Source organism: Epinephelus fuscoguttatus, linkage group LG4 (assembly GCF_011397635.1).
Source record: "Epinephelus fuscoguttatus linkage group LG4, E.fuscoguttatus.final_Chr_v1".
Classification (NCBI taxonomy): Eukaryota; Metazoa; Chordata; class Actinopteri; order Perciformes; family Serranidae; genus Epinephelus; species Epinephelus fuscoguttatus.
Window position 1 is genome coordinate 15,997,419 of NC_064755.1, and position 19,851 is coordinate 16,017,269.

General features: G+C 44.2%; 1 protein-coding gene across 1 annotated transcript in view; it reads right to left on the reverse strand.

Moving 5' to 3' along the window:
* The window catches only part of hipk2 (homeodomain interacting protein kinase 2), a 76,050-nt gene extending 57,873 nt beyond the window's left edge, over positions 1 to 18,177 (reverse strand). Inside the window, exon 1 of the mRNA XM_049573398.1 lies at positions 17,833 to 18,177. Within this exon, the coding sequence (XP_049429355.1) occupies positions 17,833 to 17,851 (19 nt within the window). The 5' untranslated portion in view covers positions 17,852 to 18,177. The remainder of the gene's footprint in view (positions 1 to 17,832) is intronic.
* Positions 18,178 to 19,851: the final 1,674 nt, after the last annotated feature.

Consider the following 19,851-nt stretch of genomic DNA (forward strand, 5'->3'; position numbering starts at 1 on the left):
GTGGAGCAACACAAAACCGTACACAAAAACAGTCCCGCAAAAAAAAAAAAAAAAGTCTCCAGGAATGATTGCGATTTCCTTCCCCACTACACAACCCAGCCCCTCGCATTTATTGGTACACAATTACTCACTTTAGGGAAGGTGGTGGAAGAGATTGCGTTCAAGTAACTATGAGAACAGGAGAGGGGCACTGAACTCCCTCTCAACTACAGATCCCGAAGACAACAAAACAAAAGCAAAACTGCAGCGAGGCTGTGCTCTGAACTCCTGGGAACAAGCTGCCTCAGAATAAGCAAAAGCTTCTCCAAGCAAACAACTGCCCAAAAATAGTCCCTTTCTTTATCTCTCGCTTTGCAAACAGGCTTGTTTGTAACATTGAAATGATTATTACGGCGCATAGAAGATTATACGAGACTTGTCGTAACGCTATGTTTAAACAGTTTCCAGTAAACCCAAAATTAGTTTACTGCTAACAAAGTAAGAGCTTCCACCTGGCCGTACCAACACCCGCACAATTAGGCCCTCGCTGTTGATCAACTGATGCAGGAATCAAAGAACGCTCTGGTCGCACACAAACACTAACAAAATCCACTCTTGCAAAACAGCCTTTCAACTTTGTTTGCTGCTGGAAAAAAAATGTTGCTTTTGTGCATTTAATAGACAACTTGAAAGATGGGAAGTGTTGCTGTGTTCAAAGATAATTAGAGGAGCATTTCCCTCCGAGATGAGAAGACTTACATAATTGTGGGCTCTCTTCTGCGGACAGAGAGCGAGAGAGGAGGGTACATGCCTGGTCACTTTGTCATTATTAGCCCTTTGAGTGCTGATGATGATTAATTCAGTAGGAAGTTGGCAGCCCTCCACTATACTTTGCCTCATTTGTTTTTTTCTCTCTCTTAACCTCTCTTCCTCCTCCTTTTAAGAATTGTTTTAGTTACTCTGTAGCCTTGCTCAGACTTACTAGTTATCTGCGTAGTCATCTGGTCTTAGCCCTAATGCTGCAGGATTGAAGCTGCAGTGCACATTAGAGGGCTCACTGTAAGCTTGGCGAGTGTTGTGCAGTAGCTGATGAAGCATTGCACGTCCATGCTTCCTGTCATACTTATTTAAGCCTCAGCCATGATATCTGCACATACGGTGTCTGAAAACTCTTTTGTCTTTAGTGACCCCACCTAGCCACTTCATGGCCTCTCCTGTGGGCTAGTCCAGAGAGGTAATGAAGATCGTCCGCTCGGCTATTAGGGGCAAGGCTCTCTGCTAATCACATAAGCCCTGAAGGCCAGATGTCACTCCTTGGATTACCAATTCCTGTGCCTGGACTTTACACTAAAAATAATTTGAATGATGGGTTGCGTCACACAGCAGCATCAACAGCGTGTCACTGAGAGCCTGACAGGATAATCACAGGCACAGACCGACAGACACAACGATGGATGGACAGACACAGAGCCGGCTTGTTCCTCTTATGGAAAATTCCAGCATTACATATCTGCCAGCATGATTACGGATAGCTTGGGGTTTTACAAGGCCAGATCGAGGCTTGCTGCTCTTTGCATTAGCATCACATGAATTCCTCCTCAACCTTGATCTTAGTCACTCATTGACTCTGTCACTTTTAACATTGTGGTCAAAGAGTTCACTTGACATTGCCTGCACGGTGCAATGAACTGAGGGCCACACAGTGTTCCCCCTAAACTGAGGGAAGCCTCTTAAATAAGGCAGACAAAAATATTTAGGAATGCATTGGATGGTTCTTGAAATTTAGCGTAAGAAATTCAGCACAGCTGGTTTTTGCCACAAAAGTCAAAGCTGTACAAACAGTGCTGCAGTTAGGAGCCTTGTGCGAAACACAGATAAGTAATTAAATGGACCAAAAGTAAGAGGTCAAATGGTTGGAATGTTATCTCATGACAACATACACAGGCAACAATGTGACCAATTATACTTCATTGGGAAAGCTGCCCCAGTCCTCATGAATCACTCTTCATCCAAACAGAGGTTCAAACATGTTTATGATCTAGAATCTGAACGACCAAACCCTCTATACTGTTGTCAGAAACAACACAGCGCAAAAGACCTTGCCTTGAAAATGTCCTCGTGAAGTTTATTTGAATTTCTGAACCCTATGCCAAGCGCAAAACTGTAAAGGTCCATTGTTGCACATTTACAATGTTGGAATGCCTTCAGTAGCCAAGGCTTTCCATTTAGCATACCTAAAGGAGCACTGTGTGTCCCACATACTGCAATTAAGCATACCAGAGAGGCATTTTCCACTGTTTAGAGGCAGCATGTTGAAATGGTAGGAGTCAATGTTTTCAGAGAGATTACTTCTCTGTCAGAGGTTTGTTAATCTTCTTTTTGGGAGGATCAGGGCCATTCTGCATGCCATGCGAGGGCGAGAGATGGACTGAAAGGGAGGGAAGGAGAATAGAGCGTGGAGAGCGGGGCCACAAGTGGCCCTCACATTCTAGCCTGTGACCTGCTTCTGTTTACTCTCTTTTATTAAACCCGTCATTTATACTCCGCTGACAACCTGACAGAGAGTATTGATGAGGACGCCTTTAGACACCACCAAACCTGCCAAGTAGTCCTTTGTAATTACAAATAGTCTTTTAATATAATAGCTGCTTATCATTCAACTCATCTGTGCCTCTCCTCGAAGTTCTGCGCTATATACGAACCATGATTTAAAACCATTTGAGGCTGAGATAAAAAGAAATGGAACGGCAAAAATGCATAAGATCAGGGTTGTAAATAAATATATCCCTGCCATCACCTAGGAGACAATCCAGAGAAAGCAGTCAGGTCTGTCTGTTCGATGTTCCCTGGCTTGGATATATTTGGTCCACTTCCTGAGGCCTAATGGCTACTGACACCGACAGAGACGCTCTGATGACCCTGTCTCTTTACTGGACATCCTAGTGCCTGCTGGACTGGGGGTTGAAAGGTTGAAGGGGGGGAGCATGGGCAAATCGTTGGCTAATGAAACGACTGTCTAGACATAGCATTATCTCACCCTTCGCTGCCGTTTGCATGTGGGTGTTGGAGAACTACTTGCAGCACCTCCATCCCTTTTCTGAACACACTGACACATACAGACAGGAGACAAACTAAAGGAAAGACCAACCTAATATGTTTTAGGAAAGAAGTGGGCCACCAGAACAGCTTTAATTCACCCTGTAATAGTTTTCTTCTGGAGTCTTCTTCAAAAAGACATTCCCTCATCTAGACGTTTGATGATAGTGATGTCTAAGGGCCCTGACACACCAAGCCAACGGACAACTGTCGGTAAATGTAGGGCCCTAGTTTCTCTAGTTTTTGTGGTGTGTTCCACATGGTTGGCACTAGTGGGCCTTTGCCAGCTGTTTTTCGGCCGATTCAGCATGTTGAATCTGCAACAGCGACGGCGGAGTCTGTTACTGAGTAATATCCCTGCGATTAGCAGTTCAGCTCTGTGCATGAGAAGAGAAACAGAAGTGAGGAAAGCAAACAGATGAGTAATGTCAAGAGGGCATGCTATCAAAACAAACTTTTTATATTAGGTTAGATAATTTTTTTAGCCATTGAGCTCTCCGGCAGAAATGGTTGTAATTGCTTGTGTTTTTGTTCACTAGTGCATGATAGATATCATCTTTTCTTTCAACATCGGTTTGTCTTGTTAATGTTCTAACAGGCTAAATAGCTTCTTTATTCCATCCTGTCGGTCTTCCCTTTTTTGAATGAGGAACATAGACTACCACTGCCTGCTGTTATGGAAGTTATTTTCTTTCACTAAGGCGCAGGGCATACGTGCTAGTTAGCCGTTGGCTGTTGTCTTTGTGCTGTGTTCAAGAGCAAGGTTTGGGTCAAGACATGTGACGTGAGGCTACTACTTTATTTTTGTTGCCTTTATTACAGTAGAAAGGACAGAATGAGCGTGAAAGGGGAAAAGAGATGGGACTACATGTAGCAAAGGGCCACAGGTCAGAATCGAGCCCATGGCTGCTGCATCAAGGACAGAGACTTTGTACATGGGGTGCCCACTCTACCAGGTGAGCTACTGGGCGCCCCAATTACCACTAGCTTAGTCTACTTGGTGTATCTGAACCTGAGCATGTCGGTCCAAACTCTCCCATAGTTCTACAATTGGGTCAGCTGTAAAGGCCATAGCATTTGACTAACATCTACTTTGCACTCAAAGCATTCAGTGAGCCCCTGATCTCTGTATGGAAGCTCCATGGCCAACAGAACCACTGATGGAAAACCTGCAGTGAGGACAGTGACTTTGGGGTTAAACGCAACATTGAACGCACCACTGAAGAGGAACATATTGTCCACACAGAGAAGCCTAGCCTTCCTGCCTCCTGCTCGAGTTCTGCCCTCAGTAGGGGAGCTGGAGCTTGACACTGCATAGTCTCTCTCCCTCTCTCTCACCCGCGGCCACTATTGACCATCCTGTCTGCCTTTTTAGCTCTCTCATCTCTGCTTATTTATAGAATAATGCATCAGACGAGCTCGCGGGGAGATACTGTCATGCAGGCTGCTGCTCCATCAGCCTTTATGCTCATCCTGACCACACTATTTGACCAGTTGGAATTGGCTCGCCATGTCTCCGTCCGCTCTCTTACAAACGCACAAAAGAGGGCAAATATCCATCGAGCATATTGACAGCGTAAGAGGAAAATGTGAATGCCGTCTGACAGACACATACTGGACTTCTCGGCTCGTAAATCAGCAGCATGCCTGCTGTAAATGTGACACTCCCTCAACTCTCCCCTTCCTGGAAGCAAACAGCCAAAGATACAGCATGTTGTGTTAGCTGTGAGATAACATGTTGGGACGGCACTTGTTCAAATGCATAGATAAATAAGTAAACTCACAAGCACACAGGAGCACCAACACAAGTATGCTTACAGCTGCACACATTCACATCAGCTGTTGAGTTGGTTATAAACTTTCTTAGACTCTACCTGAGCTACAACAACTTGTGTAGCTGAAGTTAAAATATTAACACTTTTAATCTAAAGTAAAGCTGCAAAACCTGCTTCCCCCCGGGTAACTGTCAGCAGATAAGGAGCCCGCCATTAACGTTGTAAGTGTGGTCATAAAACGGCTGGCGTGAGAAAAACATTTGCCTTGTTTATACTGCCAGGTCAGCCTAACCAGGCGCTGAACCAAGGCGCGGGGTGGAGGAGAGGAGCGGGAGACGAGGAGGGAGCGCGAGGGGGGGGTGGCAGAGTGGCTCGGCTTGAGCTGGATTTCTTATTAATCAAATCACGAGTGTAGCAAGTGTACAAAGCACAGCACCAAACTTCCTCCCCACCGAGACAAGAGAGAAAGAAAGAAAGAAAAAAGAAAGCTTTGTAATAAATGCCCATTAAATGTTGAATGTGGAAAAGAAAAGAAGAAACTATTTGTTCTGTGCAGAAGTCTCGTGTGTGGCGGCATAAATGAGGAGACGGGGGTTAAAAAACATGACCAGCCATAAAGCAGTGGCACCTGTTAAGCATAGGTGTGGGCTCAAGTCACTTGACTGGAGTCACAACTTTGATGACTTTAGAATCGACCTGACAAAATCAAAGAAGACTTACGACTTGGACTTTAACACCAATGACTTGTGACTTCACTTTGACTTGAGCCTTTTGACTTGAAAATATTTGATACCTTTTCCCAAGCCTAAAGATTTAAAAAGTGTGTCACGGATCAATGCATTTACCTTCATTTCCTGAATCAACTAACAAGTCGACTTTTATTTTCCCCATGATCTACTTGGTTTGAACCAATCTGAAAGCATCTTATCAAGTCAAAGAGAGAACCATGCAAAATTAATGTGACGATACTGGGCACCATTTGGAAAAAATGATATCAAAGACCATTTTGTTTGTGTACAAAAACTATGCAGTGGTCAACAAAATACAACTGTAGAATGCAAAACGTGTGGGTCGTAAAATTACAGATGGAGACGCAGAAACTTTAAGCAAACTTGTTTTAACAAATAAGCAATAAACAGCAACAAAAATGAGTGACTTGTTTACTCTAATGTTTAGGAGTCGGGACTTGAGTGCAAAGACTTGAGATTTACAAGTGACTTGCAAAACAGTGACTTGGCTCCACCTCTGCTATCAGCTCATGGCTCGAATGCACTACCATTGACATCCATCATGCTGTGTTGCTTTGACTACGGCTGCAAACGCCGTTGCAGGGCCACGCAGGGACACACCTGATAAGCAGCCGTTCTCTAGAATGCTTATCATGTACACACAGTAAGAAACGCCCCACTCCACCACACTTCCTCTTATGTCATTGGGATCAACAATGACAGCTGGACACAATGTACTGTAATGAGATCAACATACGAGAACTGCAGGCAAGAAACAGTAACCCAACACAGACAACAATGGGGGAGGACACACAGATGAGCACAATGTGGGAAGAAAACATCGGACAATGGCAAATTGATTCGAGAGGGGCCGGTGCAGTATGGATTTTGTTGCGTGCCGACCGTGCTGTGCTATAATCTACAGACAAAGTAGAGGGTTTTAGTGTGAATGTGAATGACGGCCTTATTTGCTGTCCTTGCAACATACCGCAACCTGAGGTTTTGAAAGGATGGCGTCTCAGTAAGTGAAGGACAAAAGGCGGTGATATGCAAACACAAAATGAAATACAATGATGCCGATGTTCGCACAGCGACACATGCCTGCATACACACATACACACACACACACACACACACACACACACACACAAGGAGCTGGGGCTCCTTTTAGCAACAGGAGCAGAATTAGGTTTGTGAAGGAACCTTTCAGAGATGGAGACCTTAATTTTATTTCTAAAGGGTCCGACCTCTTCCTGGACACACAAATATAATTATATTCTCAGACAAAAATGATCAACTAAACAAAGGAATTAACAGAAAAACCCACCATGATTTTCATTTATGCACGGGCTGCTTAATATATTCCAAACAGGTTTTCACTTTGTGAAGTTCAAATTTGTATTAACCCCACTAATATGACATCCAAAGTGTTATGTGAGTTAATAGTCTTTACTCTTTACTACATTTCTGGAGCACTATTTGCAGTTGGTAAGCTATTGATTTGGAGAGCAAAGTAAGAGAAGTGAAGCAGCGGGAGATGTTAAAACCTAAAACCACAGGCAGAGAGAGTCTCAAGGAAAGATGTGAGTTGGAGGGAGCACTGCCTTGGACGGTGTTTTGAGGAGACGGCATCATTGCCCCACCCTGCCACCCTGCCCTGTCCCATGGTACAGACCACTAAGTACTGATTTTGGGTGTGTTCTTGAACTGAGGGGTCAAAGTCTGCATCTGCATTAATATCCGACACAGACAGCTGCAATAATGTCGATCCTGCTCCACCAAGGATGCACCCAACGCTGCTCTCTGCATGTGTGCAGAGTATGTGTACGCACGTGTTAGTAGGCATGTACCCACAGACATGCCTCTCTGCATATCTGAGACTCCACGTGTATGAGTGTGTGTGTTAATGTGTGTGCAACTTTATGACTATTGCTGTTTCTTTTCCCTCAACTATTTGTCAGAGCTCGACAGTCTAAGCTGTGTAGTAACAACATGCATTAAACCACCACCCCAAAACACACACACACACACCCAGAGGGATTTTTCTAACGTCCCACCCCTTTAAAACCCTGCAATGAACCCCGACAACAGAGGAACCAGTCCAACCTGACTAGGCACCTGGGGACCAATCACACCCAGGCAGGGCCACAACTTCCTGTATTTCCAAAACACAGCTGTATTCAAACAGCAAACTGATAGGGCTGTCTGGTTTATTAATAATACAACAACAGAGGAATGCGTTGCTTGGAAAAGATATTCATGAATGACAAGGCTTTGCAGAATTCTTATTTTTACCTCCAGGCGTGTATGTGTGTGTGTGTGTGTGGGTGTGGGTGTGTGTGTGTGTGTATGTGTGTTTCTCTCAGTCCAAACTCAAACTACTGGACCAATCAGACTAATATTTTGTGTGCATATTTATGACTGTATGCTTCAGAACATCTCTTATTTTGGGGGTTCACAATTGATGTAAAACCTGCTTAATTATCTGTTTTATACCGTCATTACCTGCTGACTCCTCACTCCTCTTAACAATAAGGGGCTGCAAGTTTTCCAGAAATCAGCTCGGCTAAAACAACACGCCTCACCGAGTCCGTTGCGGGCCACATTTTTGCCTTCATCATGGCTCAAAAACTGACATCCATAAAAACCTCTGGCCTCATTTTGAACCGTTGGAATCTGCAGATTGATTCTATACTGGATATGTTATGATCCAGTGAAGGTATGCACGTTATGAGATGATTAAAGGCCCAGTTTTCACAGCCATCTTAACTGTAAGGGAGCCTAGAGGGAAAATTCAACTAGCTGCAGTTTTTGCCTGCCTGATTTTGTAGAATTGCAAACAAGCTATGTATTCAAATGGTTTTGTGTTTGTCTGTTTTAATTGTGTTTATTGTTGTTATTTCCTACTGTGTTGTGCTGTGTCTTAGTTATCAATAATTTAATCATACTCATAATTACATGAGAGGCTATCTATATTTCATATACAGTGTCTGTTAGCAGGATAAATCGATTTGCTCTGTGCACTGCACTCCGTCAGAAATAGAGGAGTGTATTTTTATTAATTTCTGGGATTTCGCTTCTGAAATTTGCTGCAACGCGTCTGCTGGAATGCAAGAATTGTCTAGCATGGGTGCGATCAGATCTGGCAGCCGCCTGGCGGAGAGCTGCGCACTACTAAGTACACTATTCTAGTTTCTTGTTTGTTTTCTGAAACACTGCATTAAAAAAAAAAAAGTACCAATGCCTGGCTACTTTCAGGTCTTGCAAGTTGCTAGCTCAAAACCAGGGTGGCTGGGGTGTTTTTGAATGACAGGTTCTGACACACAGGCTGGTCAGTGTGGTTGATAATGATTAACACTGATGTTGCCACATGAAGCCCACTTCTTGCCTCACAGAGGAGAAAACAGGGTAACTTCTATCCATTTCACATCAGAGCTCCTAATAACCTCCACATGCGGTTGGCCTCCTGCTCCCCTGACTACCCCAGCATACTCCACCTCCCAATGCTATCAAATACAAGCTGGAGATGGTGCACATGCCTCCCCAGGCGACAGGAGTGTGTGGTATTTCAGAAGGGTGTGTGAAGCTGCTGCTCAGGGCCTATTAAAGCCACAGATCAGACTAATTTAGACTACAGATGCCTTTTTCTCCCTCGAAAATGCCTCAACATCCACTCCAGCCTTCATACTGCAGGTGACTCATCCATATACATGCTTGATAAACTGTGTTAATCTCCTAATCTCTCTTCATCGTCTTCTCTTTAACCCTCTCTCCTTCTGTGGCTTCTCCCATTCTGTCCCGTCTTTTCTTTAACATTGTAAGTAGGCCCACCATGCTATATAGTCAAACAGCTTTTAAAAGATTATAACACGCACACAAACACATGCTCACATACCAATTTAGCATGGCATATGTGTCCTTAATCCAACTGACAGGGTGTCGTAAACATGGCTGTTGAGTCTTTTTGGCCACAGAGCTGAGGTAATAAATACAGCGAGCCAACTCAGCCCTCTGCGTCTGATTCAGCGTGAAAATCGTGGCTTTAGCCGATTATATTTACAGTGTCCTCGCAGTCGCAAATAGCAGCCAAAACCACGGGCAGGAAATGGCTATTCTGACCATCAGTTTAACACCCACACACTGAGTGTATGAGAAGTACACATTTGGATTGGCCTGCATGAAAGGTAAACACCTTCAAAAAGGAGAAGAAGAGTTGTTGGTTTTACAATTATAACCATTATGACAAACTTTGTTTAGTGAATTACAAGAAACAAGATCCGTCTACTGTAAGAATTTGCCAGTTTGGGTTTGTTCCTGCGGTCGGAGCTGCTTCTGGACTCCCAGCTGAGTAGTAGCTGAGAGGGATTTTAACAGATGGAAAAGATGACCTGTGGGACGCCAGTAAATAATGATTCATCATACCGTAAGATGCTTTACTGTGAGTAAAGATAGAAATGCTAATAGTGTGTTAGCCTAGCTGAGGTGTTTTTGTCAGGGTTATTCAAATGCTGGATGAGGTTAATGTTACTGAGGTGGATGCCATGTTTGTGTCCAAATGTCTTCAAGTTTAGTGCTTATGAAACTCCTCACACACTGTCTCTGTCTCCCCTAATGAGGTTAAAAAAAACAACTTCCCTGGCCTAGACCTGCTCTGGAGCAGTAAAGGGAAGAGAACAGGTCTACTAAGCTAAAGGTCAACTTTTGGCCTTTCTCTGGGCCAGCTTCTCTAAAAGTGATGGAGGGGTTGGAGCGTGTTTGTGTGTGTTAGCAGCTGCTGGGCTTTATCAGGGGAGCTGTGAGGAGATGGGCGCCTTGCCGGGCCGATGCTGATCCCAGATGTAAGGAGGAGACAGGTTAACGGGGACAAGGGGTGAGATCTGCAACCCCCAACGCCACCACCACCACCACCAAAATCCCTCTCAGACCAGTGACCCCCACACCCCTCGAGCTACCCTGACCTCTGGTAGTGCCCCTGAGGCCCATGGGCCCCCCACAAGAGGGTATTCATCTCCCCCCCCAGCTCCACTGCCCTCCCTCCCTCCATTTTCTACCTTACTTTTTTCAATCTCTGTCACTCCCTGTCTCACTGCCATTCTCCCTCTCCCTCTCTGTCTCTCAGGCTGAATGGAGGGGTCAGTTCAAAAGGCTTCCAGGCAGAGCTGCTGGCTGGCCATGATGGTGCCTGAGGCTTTGAAGTGAGGAGTGGATCTAAAAGGTGTGCAGCCTGTTTTTTATGCTGCAACACACTTGGGTAAAGAAACATAAACAGGTATCTCTCTTCCTGAATTTTGTTTAGTTTACTTAACCATGAAACTTTATATGATTAGGCCATATGAGGATAAGTTTCAGTAATAAATGTCACTATTGTTTCTGTTTTGTGAGCTCCTCAAAGCTGAGCAAACAGTGCATGCTCCTACTGTGAATCTATTAAAATAAAAGAGCTGAAATAAGCAGCTTTCAGAATAAAATAATAGAAATTGCAAAGGCATAACCATTCCTTCAAACCTTTCTGGGGATCCTAAATATTGCATTTTTTAATAAAAAGGGTTCAAACTGTCATTAAACAACCATAATCATTCACTTATGCCGCAGCTGAATGTTTCCAAACGTCTTCCGAGATGTACGTGCAGCTATGAGGAGATATTTTTTACAGTTAAGACATTCAGCGTTTTCTCATGTCAGTACTGGAGTGGTATTAGAGGAGCCACGGGATAGTCTAATTGAATAAATTACTTTTTAACATCTCTCTCTCCCTCCCTCTCTCTCTACATTATCCCTTAAAAGCTAATAACAGCTTGGTTTCCAGCCCTCAGTGCTAACAAAGAAATCATTTTTTGCTGTATATGTGAATATCAAACAGATATAGAAACCGTTTTTTACTACATTGCAGGAGAATTCATGAAACCTCTGAGTGATTTCTATCAGTGTTGTCACTTCCACCTCCTGCGTCTTTCTGATGTGTGACTTGTTAGTTTACTATGTCGTGGAGCTCATTTTTCACAGGGAAGTACAGGATTCCTAAGAGAATATCCGGTCTGAACCAAATTAAGTAAAACTTAAGAGGGAGGGGCAGTGACCCCACTTTTTTTTCCCATTTCAGGCTAGTGTGGGGATGTGTCATAACAACTGCTTTCACAGTAATAGAATAATGAGAATCACAAGGCGTGTAGAAAAAGAAAAAAAATGATAAGATTCAATAAGAAGATAAGAAGTGACTTTGTGAGACGGAACACGAGAGCAAATATTGCACAAAAAGCACGTGGGGGGAAAAGGAAAGGGCTAAAGCTGCTCATTTCCATGCCTGTTGACTCCTTTGACTACCCCGGCCCTCGTCTATTGCCGTCTCCTTTCTCTGTTCTATGCCTTTTTGCCTCCTGGCTCTGGACAGAAATGGGCTTGAGCGCTCGTCTGAGCTTTGAAGTCCTTTGGTTATCAGCCAAGCGTAGCGCTGTACCTGCAGCCATCTGTGAAGGGGCCGCCAGCAGCCACCCATCGCTCCACTTCCCTTCCATGACCGAGAGGGGCCGGAGCCAGGAGTGGAGATGGGGCTGGCACTAAGACCACGTTGGCTGGACATGGCAGAGCCCATAGCTGCGTCTATAGTGTCACATACCATAAAAAACAGCAACCTCAGTGCCTGTGTAATTCAGTCCTTTGCTGCTCATTTCAATATCTGCTTGTAAACACTCCCCCCTCTCCCTCGCTATCCTCACCCCGTCTCCTTCACTCTGAAGATGAGGAAAAATGTAGAGGTTATGAAAGGCTTGATTAAAAACTGCAAGCCATTTTTCACTCCACGCTTCGAGTAATATGAAGAGACGGTTAGGATCTTTTGTCTAAATGAAGTGGCTGCGAGCTTGGTAGTTGCCCTCACCATCCAGCTGTAGTACCTTACATCATCTGTTGTCTTCGCACCACATTCGAGGCTTTGTTCAACTTTTTTTTTAGCAGCTTCACGTGTGCATGTGCAATGTGACGTGTCGAGTTGAAAAGCCAAATTAGATAATGATAAACACAGCCAGCGAACGGCAGCTCTCTTCCAGAGAGTGCGATGTCAAATGGACTGGTATGGAGAGGGGGACATTATCACAAACAATAGGATTAAGACCTGGGACAATGTGCGCCACAAACAAGCTGGTGGTTTGGTTTTGGGGGGTTAGTGATGGCAATAAGACAAGCCAGAGGGGGGACGGAGTGAGGCGGGAAGCAATGGGGGAGTCTGAGGGCTTTTGGGTGGGAGGGGAGGGGGTCATGATTAGGGAGAACAAAAAAGCTACAGTAGTTAGACCTCTTCTCAAAAGCAGCCTCCAATTACACGCACACACATACATGGGGGCTTCCAATCTGGCCATCAGGCTGTTGCTGAAGTGTCACATGGGCACCATGTGTGCTGGCCAATGGCCTCTCGGCTTATCAACAAACAGAGCGGGATGGAAAGACAGATAAGAGATAGATGTGGGGGTGGGGCGGAGAAGCGCGGGGTGGGAGTTGGAGGGGTCATTGGCGGATGATGATTGCAAAGTGAGCATGCAATACATGGCATGTGAGCAAAATGCAGATCACGCTGCACTGCGCGGTATTATTCGCTTAAATATATTTTTTAAGAAACGATTTGACACCTTCAGTGTATAAAGTGCCCTTTATGCTCCAGGAATCTCTGTGTAATTATTGCTTAGCAGGGCCCAAGTTAACAAAAGGCCTCATTCACTCTGTGCGCTGCGTTGAGAAGCAGTAAAATGTGAACCTTTGTTTGAACTGTGGCTCTCGTAGCAGATCAAAGCAATGGATGTGTCGTAAGGTGCAGGGGCTCTCACCACTTTTGAACAGATCCTACTCTCATCCTCGCTGTGGAGCGCTTATTACATTACTTTTAGCAAGAGGAGGTTATCTAGATTTAAGAGGGACGTTCGTCAAGTTTTTCTCTGTCACGCTGATCCTCAAATACACGGAGGTGAACATTTTTCGGTAATGTGGAACCCCACTGAAAAGCAGAGAATTGCTTATAAAATGCTCCAAATCCATTTAGAGAATAAAAGCATTCAAAGAATTAAAATATCATGGGTCGTGTTTACAGTTTTAATTCCAGCAATCAAGGGACTGTGAGGTGTTCTCAATTTCCTAAACGCAGATATCACATATTTGCAACTTTTATTACAGACCAGAGAGCAACTCTAAGATGCCTGTTACACTAGTTTCCTCTTTAACAGAACCCAGAGTCGTTCCGCTGCTAGTCAGAGCCAGAGGCAGCTGTTCCACACAAGCTGACACCATACACAGTGTGAAACAACAGTGCAGGGGGAAAAAAGGGCCTTCACACATGCATGACAACCAACACGGAAATGCCTTGTGTAAGCAGTCGACAGGGTTGAGGCTCCATCCCAGGCAGCCCCCCCCCCCCTTCCCCTTCGATAAAAACCAACTAATGTCAGCAATTGATGTGGTCTCCCGCTTCAAGGACCTCGGAGCCTGGCTTTCAGAGTCGTTTCCGAGAGAGGTCTGAAACATATGGCAGAAGCACTAAAACAGGAGGCTTACTGACTGAGGAGAAAATGAGAATCGCAAAGTCCCCTTGCATCTCAATTGAATTTCTTCCAAAGAAAAAAAAAAAAAAGAGGACCAGAAGAATGATGTGCGCGAGTACTGGAGGCAGTTTTACTCCAGAGAAATTTGCTGAAAAGAGTATATGAAGAGTTGAGCTTGTTGAAAGAGCCAGAAGTACTCTGCTCATATTCAAGGCCGGGCCTCCTGTGTCAGACTGGCCTCTACTAACCTGTCATTTCAGTTCAGGCTGATGCCCCCCCCCCACCCCCCACCCTACCCCTCATCTGTTTCCAAAAACCCTCAGATCACACCTGTGAACTATTTCAGCACATCAGAGAGAGCTCACATATTCCCTTGTCTTCTACCGAGAGCTACACACACACCTCATCACACACGAAACTCACATTCTATCTCCCTCCAAAACCTCAGCTCCTTCTACTAAATGCTCCAACAAATCAATAGCACAAAGAATCCCCGAACACTGGATTTCTCTTCCTTTTTCAGATAGGAAGCTTTGAATAATGCAAAAGCGATACTTGTAAAGACAGCTTATCCATTTTCATAACCCTTTCTGAGCAAGCCGCCTTCCAAACAAGTCATGAGGTGATGCATCAGGTCAACAAACAGATCAAAACAGCCTGCTGAGTGACAGTGAAAAACAAGAAATAAACATTCACAATGGCACCTATAAGGATTTGCCTAGTGATGACTGCTCCTTCCTGCCAGCTATTTAACTACTAACTGTTTGGCTATCCTCCTTCCCCAGGCCTTTCTCTTCCTCCACTGTGGACAGTAAAGAGCTAAACACACCACCCTGCTTGTCATAACAGTCAGGAAGAGAGACCCTCCTCGGTTCCCCCCTGACTCTGCCACGGGGCGCGGCCCTGCCGTGGCCCCCGAAGGCCCCCAGGGTTCTTCCTGCAATTCTAATCAAAGTTTAAAAACGCTGCAACCTTGGAGTCTAAGCCTGGGTCGCGGCCTGTGAGGAAGATATCAATCAAGCGGGTCCAAACAAGCGTGAGGGGAAGAGGGAGGGAGACAGAGAGAGTTGAGGGGAGTTTCGGAGAAAGTCTGTCCTCTCTGTCCTCAGAGGAGGAACTTCCCCTGAACGAGGTCAGGGTACGTTCCCTATACCTGGAAAACCACGAGGTAATTCAAAGTCACATTAACACGTAATGCCTGCGTGGATGGATAAAACATTAATCTGCCTGTGATGCTGCAGCGCCTGTCATCACTATCATCATCATCAGCCTCTGAGTCATACACCCTGTCCATTTTTCCGGGTGTGAATGAACGAATGCTCTCTGGAATAGTACTGGTTGACCTGTGAGAGGCAGATCTGCAAATGAAGTCGTGTCCCTGCCTGGTGCCCAGCTCTGCAGCTGTCTTAATCCTCTCGCTGGCCTGCCCTACAAATGGGTGACGGCACATGTGTGCGAAGGCATACACAGATAGAGACAAATGCGCATGCAGGCGTAAGCGCGCCACAACGCCAATATCCAGCCAGGGAAGAGGGCAGACAGGGTTTGGCGGTGTGTGAATATTAGCTTTTTCCACAGCTGGGGGCTGCTGGACCTGCCTCGTTCATCAGACATCCATCAAGGTGTCAGTTTGGGTTATGAGACCAGGCTCCCAGGGTGATCAGACCGCTGCCCTGCCTGCCAGCAGGCCTGCCTGATGGCCTTCTGTCTGGGCCAAGAAGGACCAAAGGCAAACATGGACGCACATTCACTAAGGACAGTGACCACTCTCACCATTTCATACACCTTCCTGAAAACTTCAACCATGTTTAGACAATTAATCCCAAAGAAGTGATTATAAATGTTAAATCAAGTTCAGCAAACAAAGCACATGTCTCAAGTGTTTTTTCCTCCACACGCTCAAGTTTGAACTATCAAAGGAAGCAGTCCATCACGTAGATTTAAGTTATTAGTTGCCTTGTAGCCGAGGGTGAGCAATCACCATAATAGCCGGTCCCAGTCTACGTAAAAGGGCCCCCCAAACCTATATTCTACCGGAGACTTTGGTCATTTCCATGACTGCACTACATAACAGGCCTCTCCAACACTGAGGGGGACAGGCAAGGTAATTAATTCCCCCTGCCGCCTCTTTCTCTTCCCTTCTCCTCCTCTCCGTGGTGAAGGGAAAAGCCGGGGAATGTAATTTACACTAATTACCTTTTGCATAGGAGTCTCATTTTCAACTTTCCTTTTCATGTTGGAACGCCGTCGTCTCAGGCTTTGCCTGTAAGCTTCAACACCCCTAATGAAAAATCACTACAATATTCCCATAGTGACATAACAGCACTTAGTGGGGAGTTTGTAGCAGCCTTATTGTTGCTCCTGATACTGTCATCTTCTGTAGCAGCCCTTTTAATACCCTACATATTCGTATTAGACACCACTTTTGCTTGTGATAATTTGGAAAAACCTCACTCTAAAATGTGTAGTGTTACTTTTCAATACTTCTTTTTCTCAATGGTAGTTTTGACTAGGAAAAAAAGGGGTTCCCTTTAGCACCAGCAGAGGGACTATAGAGTAGGGAAAGAAGATAGCAAACATGAGGCTGCTCAAAAATAAATATTGGAAACATCAAGGGTCATCATTTGCTTTGTGCTCCGATTCAGTTTGCACAAGCTTCTGATCTACATGTAAGCCTCTGTTTCCTTTGTAAATACTGTTAAAGGTTATTAATGTAGTCAGAGAAGCATCTCCACAGGCTACTGTAAGTATACTAGGCTATTTCTGAATGATGCACTACTACAGCAGAATTAAAGCAAAATCTAATATAAAATGACATGCAATCTTATCATAATAAAGCCTCTGCTTTAAAATCTATTTAATCTGGTGGCATTATTTGTGCAGTTGCAGTTGTGCATGCATAGATCCCGGATCCTGCACGGATTATAATGGGCCGCTTGCACTGTTTAACATCTATAACCCACCTTGCAACGACATTGCAAAGCAAACACATTGTCTGTGTGTGTGCATTACTCTCTTAGAATAAAAAAAATAAACTGTATGACAGCAAACAATTTGGAGAAGCATGCGGGGTAGCATTCTCTCAATTGGATTAGTCACAGCTACAATGCTGCAGCGATAGCGAATATACGCTGTATTCAAAGCTTGCCTTTGGTTTCCGGAAGATAGAATAAGATATTTGAATCAATTCCCAGAGGCAATGAAAGATCTAAAGTCAGTCGGTGTTAAAGATTGCTGTGGAATAATTGGAGATAGGGAAAAGGAGAGTGGATACAGAGAGGCGAGACTCGCACCGATCGGTCTCCGACCTTCTTTCATTCCTTCTTTAAGGCATGAGCTGTAATTTCTACCAGGAACAAACATTTACAACACGCAGACTGCTGTGTGTTAAACACATGTTCGTCTTTGACCTTTTTCAGGAGGGTTTGCTGCTTCATCAGCGCTATTTCAGCTCGGACTGGCAGCTCAATCTGACTATTTACTCCTATTCTGTAACTGTGACCAGCAGCAGTACGCACACAGCTGCAGGGACATTTGACAGCATACTTGCGCTGGGGTTAGATATAATAATGTGCATATATGTTGGATGGTTTTGACTGAAAGAGGAGAGGGTGCAACGCATCTGTCTCCGTATCAGCCGCAATTCAATTGTATCCCAATTGATACAGTAGGCTCAGTGACAGAGCTCCGCACAGGGGGGAGAAAACAGCACATTTCCAAAAAGCATCTTACCTTCGTATACAGGGGCCATCGGTGCAAGGATTTCTGTTATTCATGGCAAAAAATAAAGCGAGATTTCTGCTCAAAACTCAATGAAAATCTGCCATCTTGAAACACTGATGAGAGAGTCGCGGCGGTCTCCTGCATTACTGGCCCAGTTCATTAGTGAGGAAAATGCTCATAATTCATATCCAGGCGTTTCCAAACGGAGGGTCCGACGCGAAGGGGAAGCGACAGAGGAGGTGGCCGTGCGGTTTGAAATCCCTCCTGACCTGCGGTGTATTTCTGGAGGCTCCGATGATGAGCCGCGGTGACAGGTTTACTTCAGCTATTGTGCGACATGTCTGTGGAGTGAGGAGTCTCTGCAAAAGTTGCAGTGGTCAGAGCGCAGCGAGTTTGGTGTACAGTGAGCGAGTCGAGTGTCGAGCGAGTCGATGGAGCCGACGAGGAGACGCATCACTCTGGGCTCCCAAAATAAATATCATCATCGTTCCCATGATCATATAACAACAATTATATATATATATATATATATATATATATATATATATAGCCTAATTAAAACATATAGTTATTAAAAAACGGTGCAAAGAGAAGAATAAAGACAGCATTTAAGTGTTAACCTGCAAGTTTATTTTATAACACCTTTCCAACAAAGAAGCAGCTCAAAGTGCTTTACATAGGGCAAATAGAATATATTGGTGCAACATTTAAAACGCAATTAAAAAGGAGAATGTAATATTAGAATGTAATAAAGTAGACTAGAAAAGATAAAAGAAAAGAAAATACAAATGAAATTGACTAGAAATACAGTTATGGTGTACTTAAAGTAGCCTACTATAGACCTACCTAACCCACCATTTACTACTTACAAGGATGGATGTATTACTGAATGGGCCTACCGGGTACAGGTCCAGGGGCCCCCAAGTGTCAGTGTCTTCATTTGCACAATTTCATTCAAACTAACATATACCAATGTGGAATAGACACACTAAATAACTACAAATATGGGGAAAACAATCAAAAGCAGACACTAAACAAATACAAAGCAACAATAAATGACCATGAAAGACACACAATTCCCTCATTAAGATTCAAACTTACCCCAAAGACACCCACATGACTGCAAAATGACACAAAACAACCACAAGGAGACACAAATTGAATACAAAAACAACAGAAAAACAACCAAAAAAGACACACACTTCCCCCAAATAGGCACATAATTACCCCAAAGACACACACATGACTACAAAAGGACAAAACAACCACAAACAGACACAAAATGATCACAAAAGAAAACAAAAAGCACAAAAAAGATGCACAACAACTTCAAAGGGACACAAAACCAGCACAAAGTCTTCATGCCTTGCTCCTGTGTAGAGAAGGTGGTGAGGCCCTTGGCACAATGTCTCATAATCCGTCCACTCTTATAAAGTACGTTAAGTTATTTATTCACTTTGAGAAGGTATTATAAAATTTCCCTTGGATGTGTACACCAATTCGAACAAAAATGAAGTGATGTAATAGGATAGCCTTCTACTACTTATTGGAGTATATTTGTATATTTTGCCAGATGTTTAATACTCTATTATTTCGAACTGGGCCCAGTGAGTGACCCTGACCTCTGGAACCCACTGGCTGTTCTGGTTGTTACTGGTGGTGAACGTTAAATTGTGGTTACTGTACTTAGTGTTACTGTAATTTGAAGCATTCTCTGGCACAAGAATTTCCTTTGGGATAAATAAAGTTCAGTTGAATTATTATTATCATTATTATAATTATTATTATTATCTAGAGACATTTATACAATTCCAGTAAACAGGCTTCTCATAATTACATCATTGCATGATATAATTACTTGGACACGATGTGACCGTGTCGTCCAACAGCTGTCGACATTATTCACAGCCGTGCAAAGTGCATCTGGGTCGGATGATTCTGCGGGTGATTGGTCAGGCCTGCGCGAGGCTGAAGCGCTCCTACAGTAGGCTACAGTATGACGACATGAGGTCTGCACAGAATGAACTG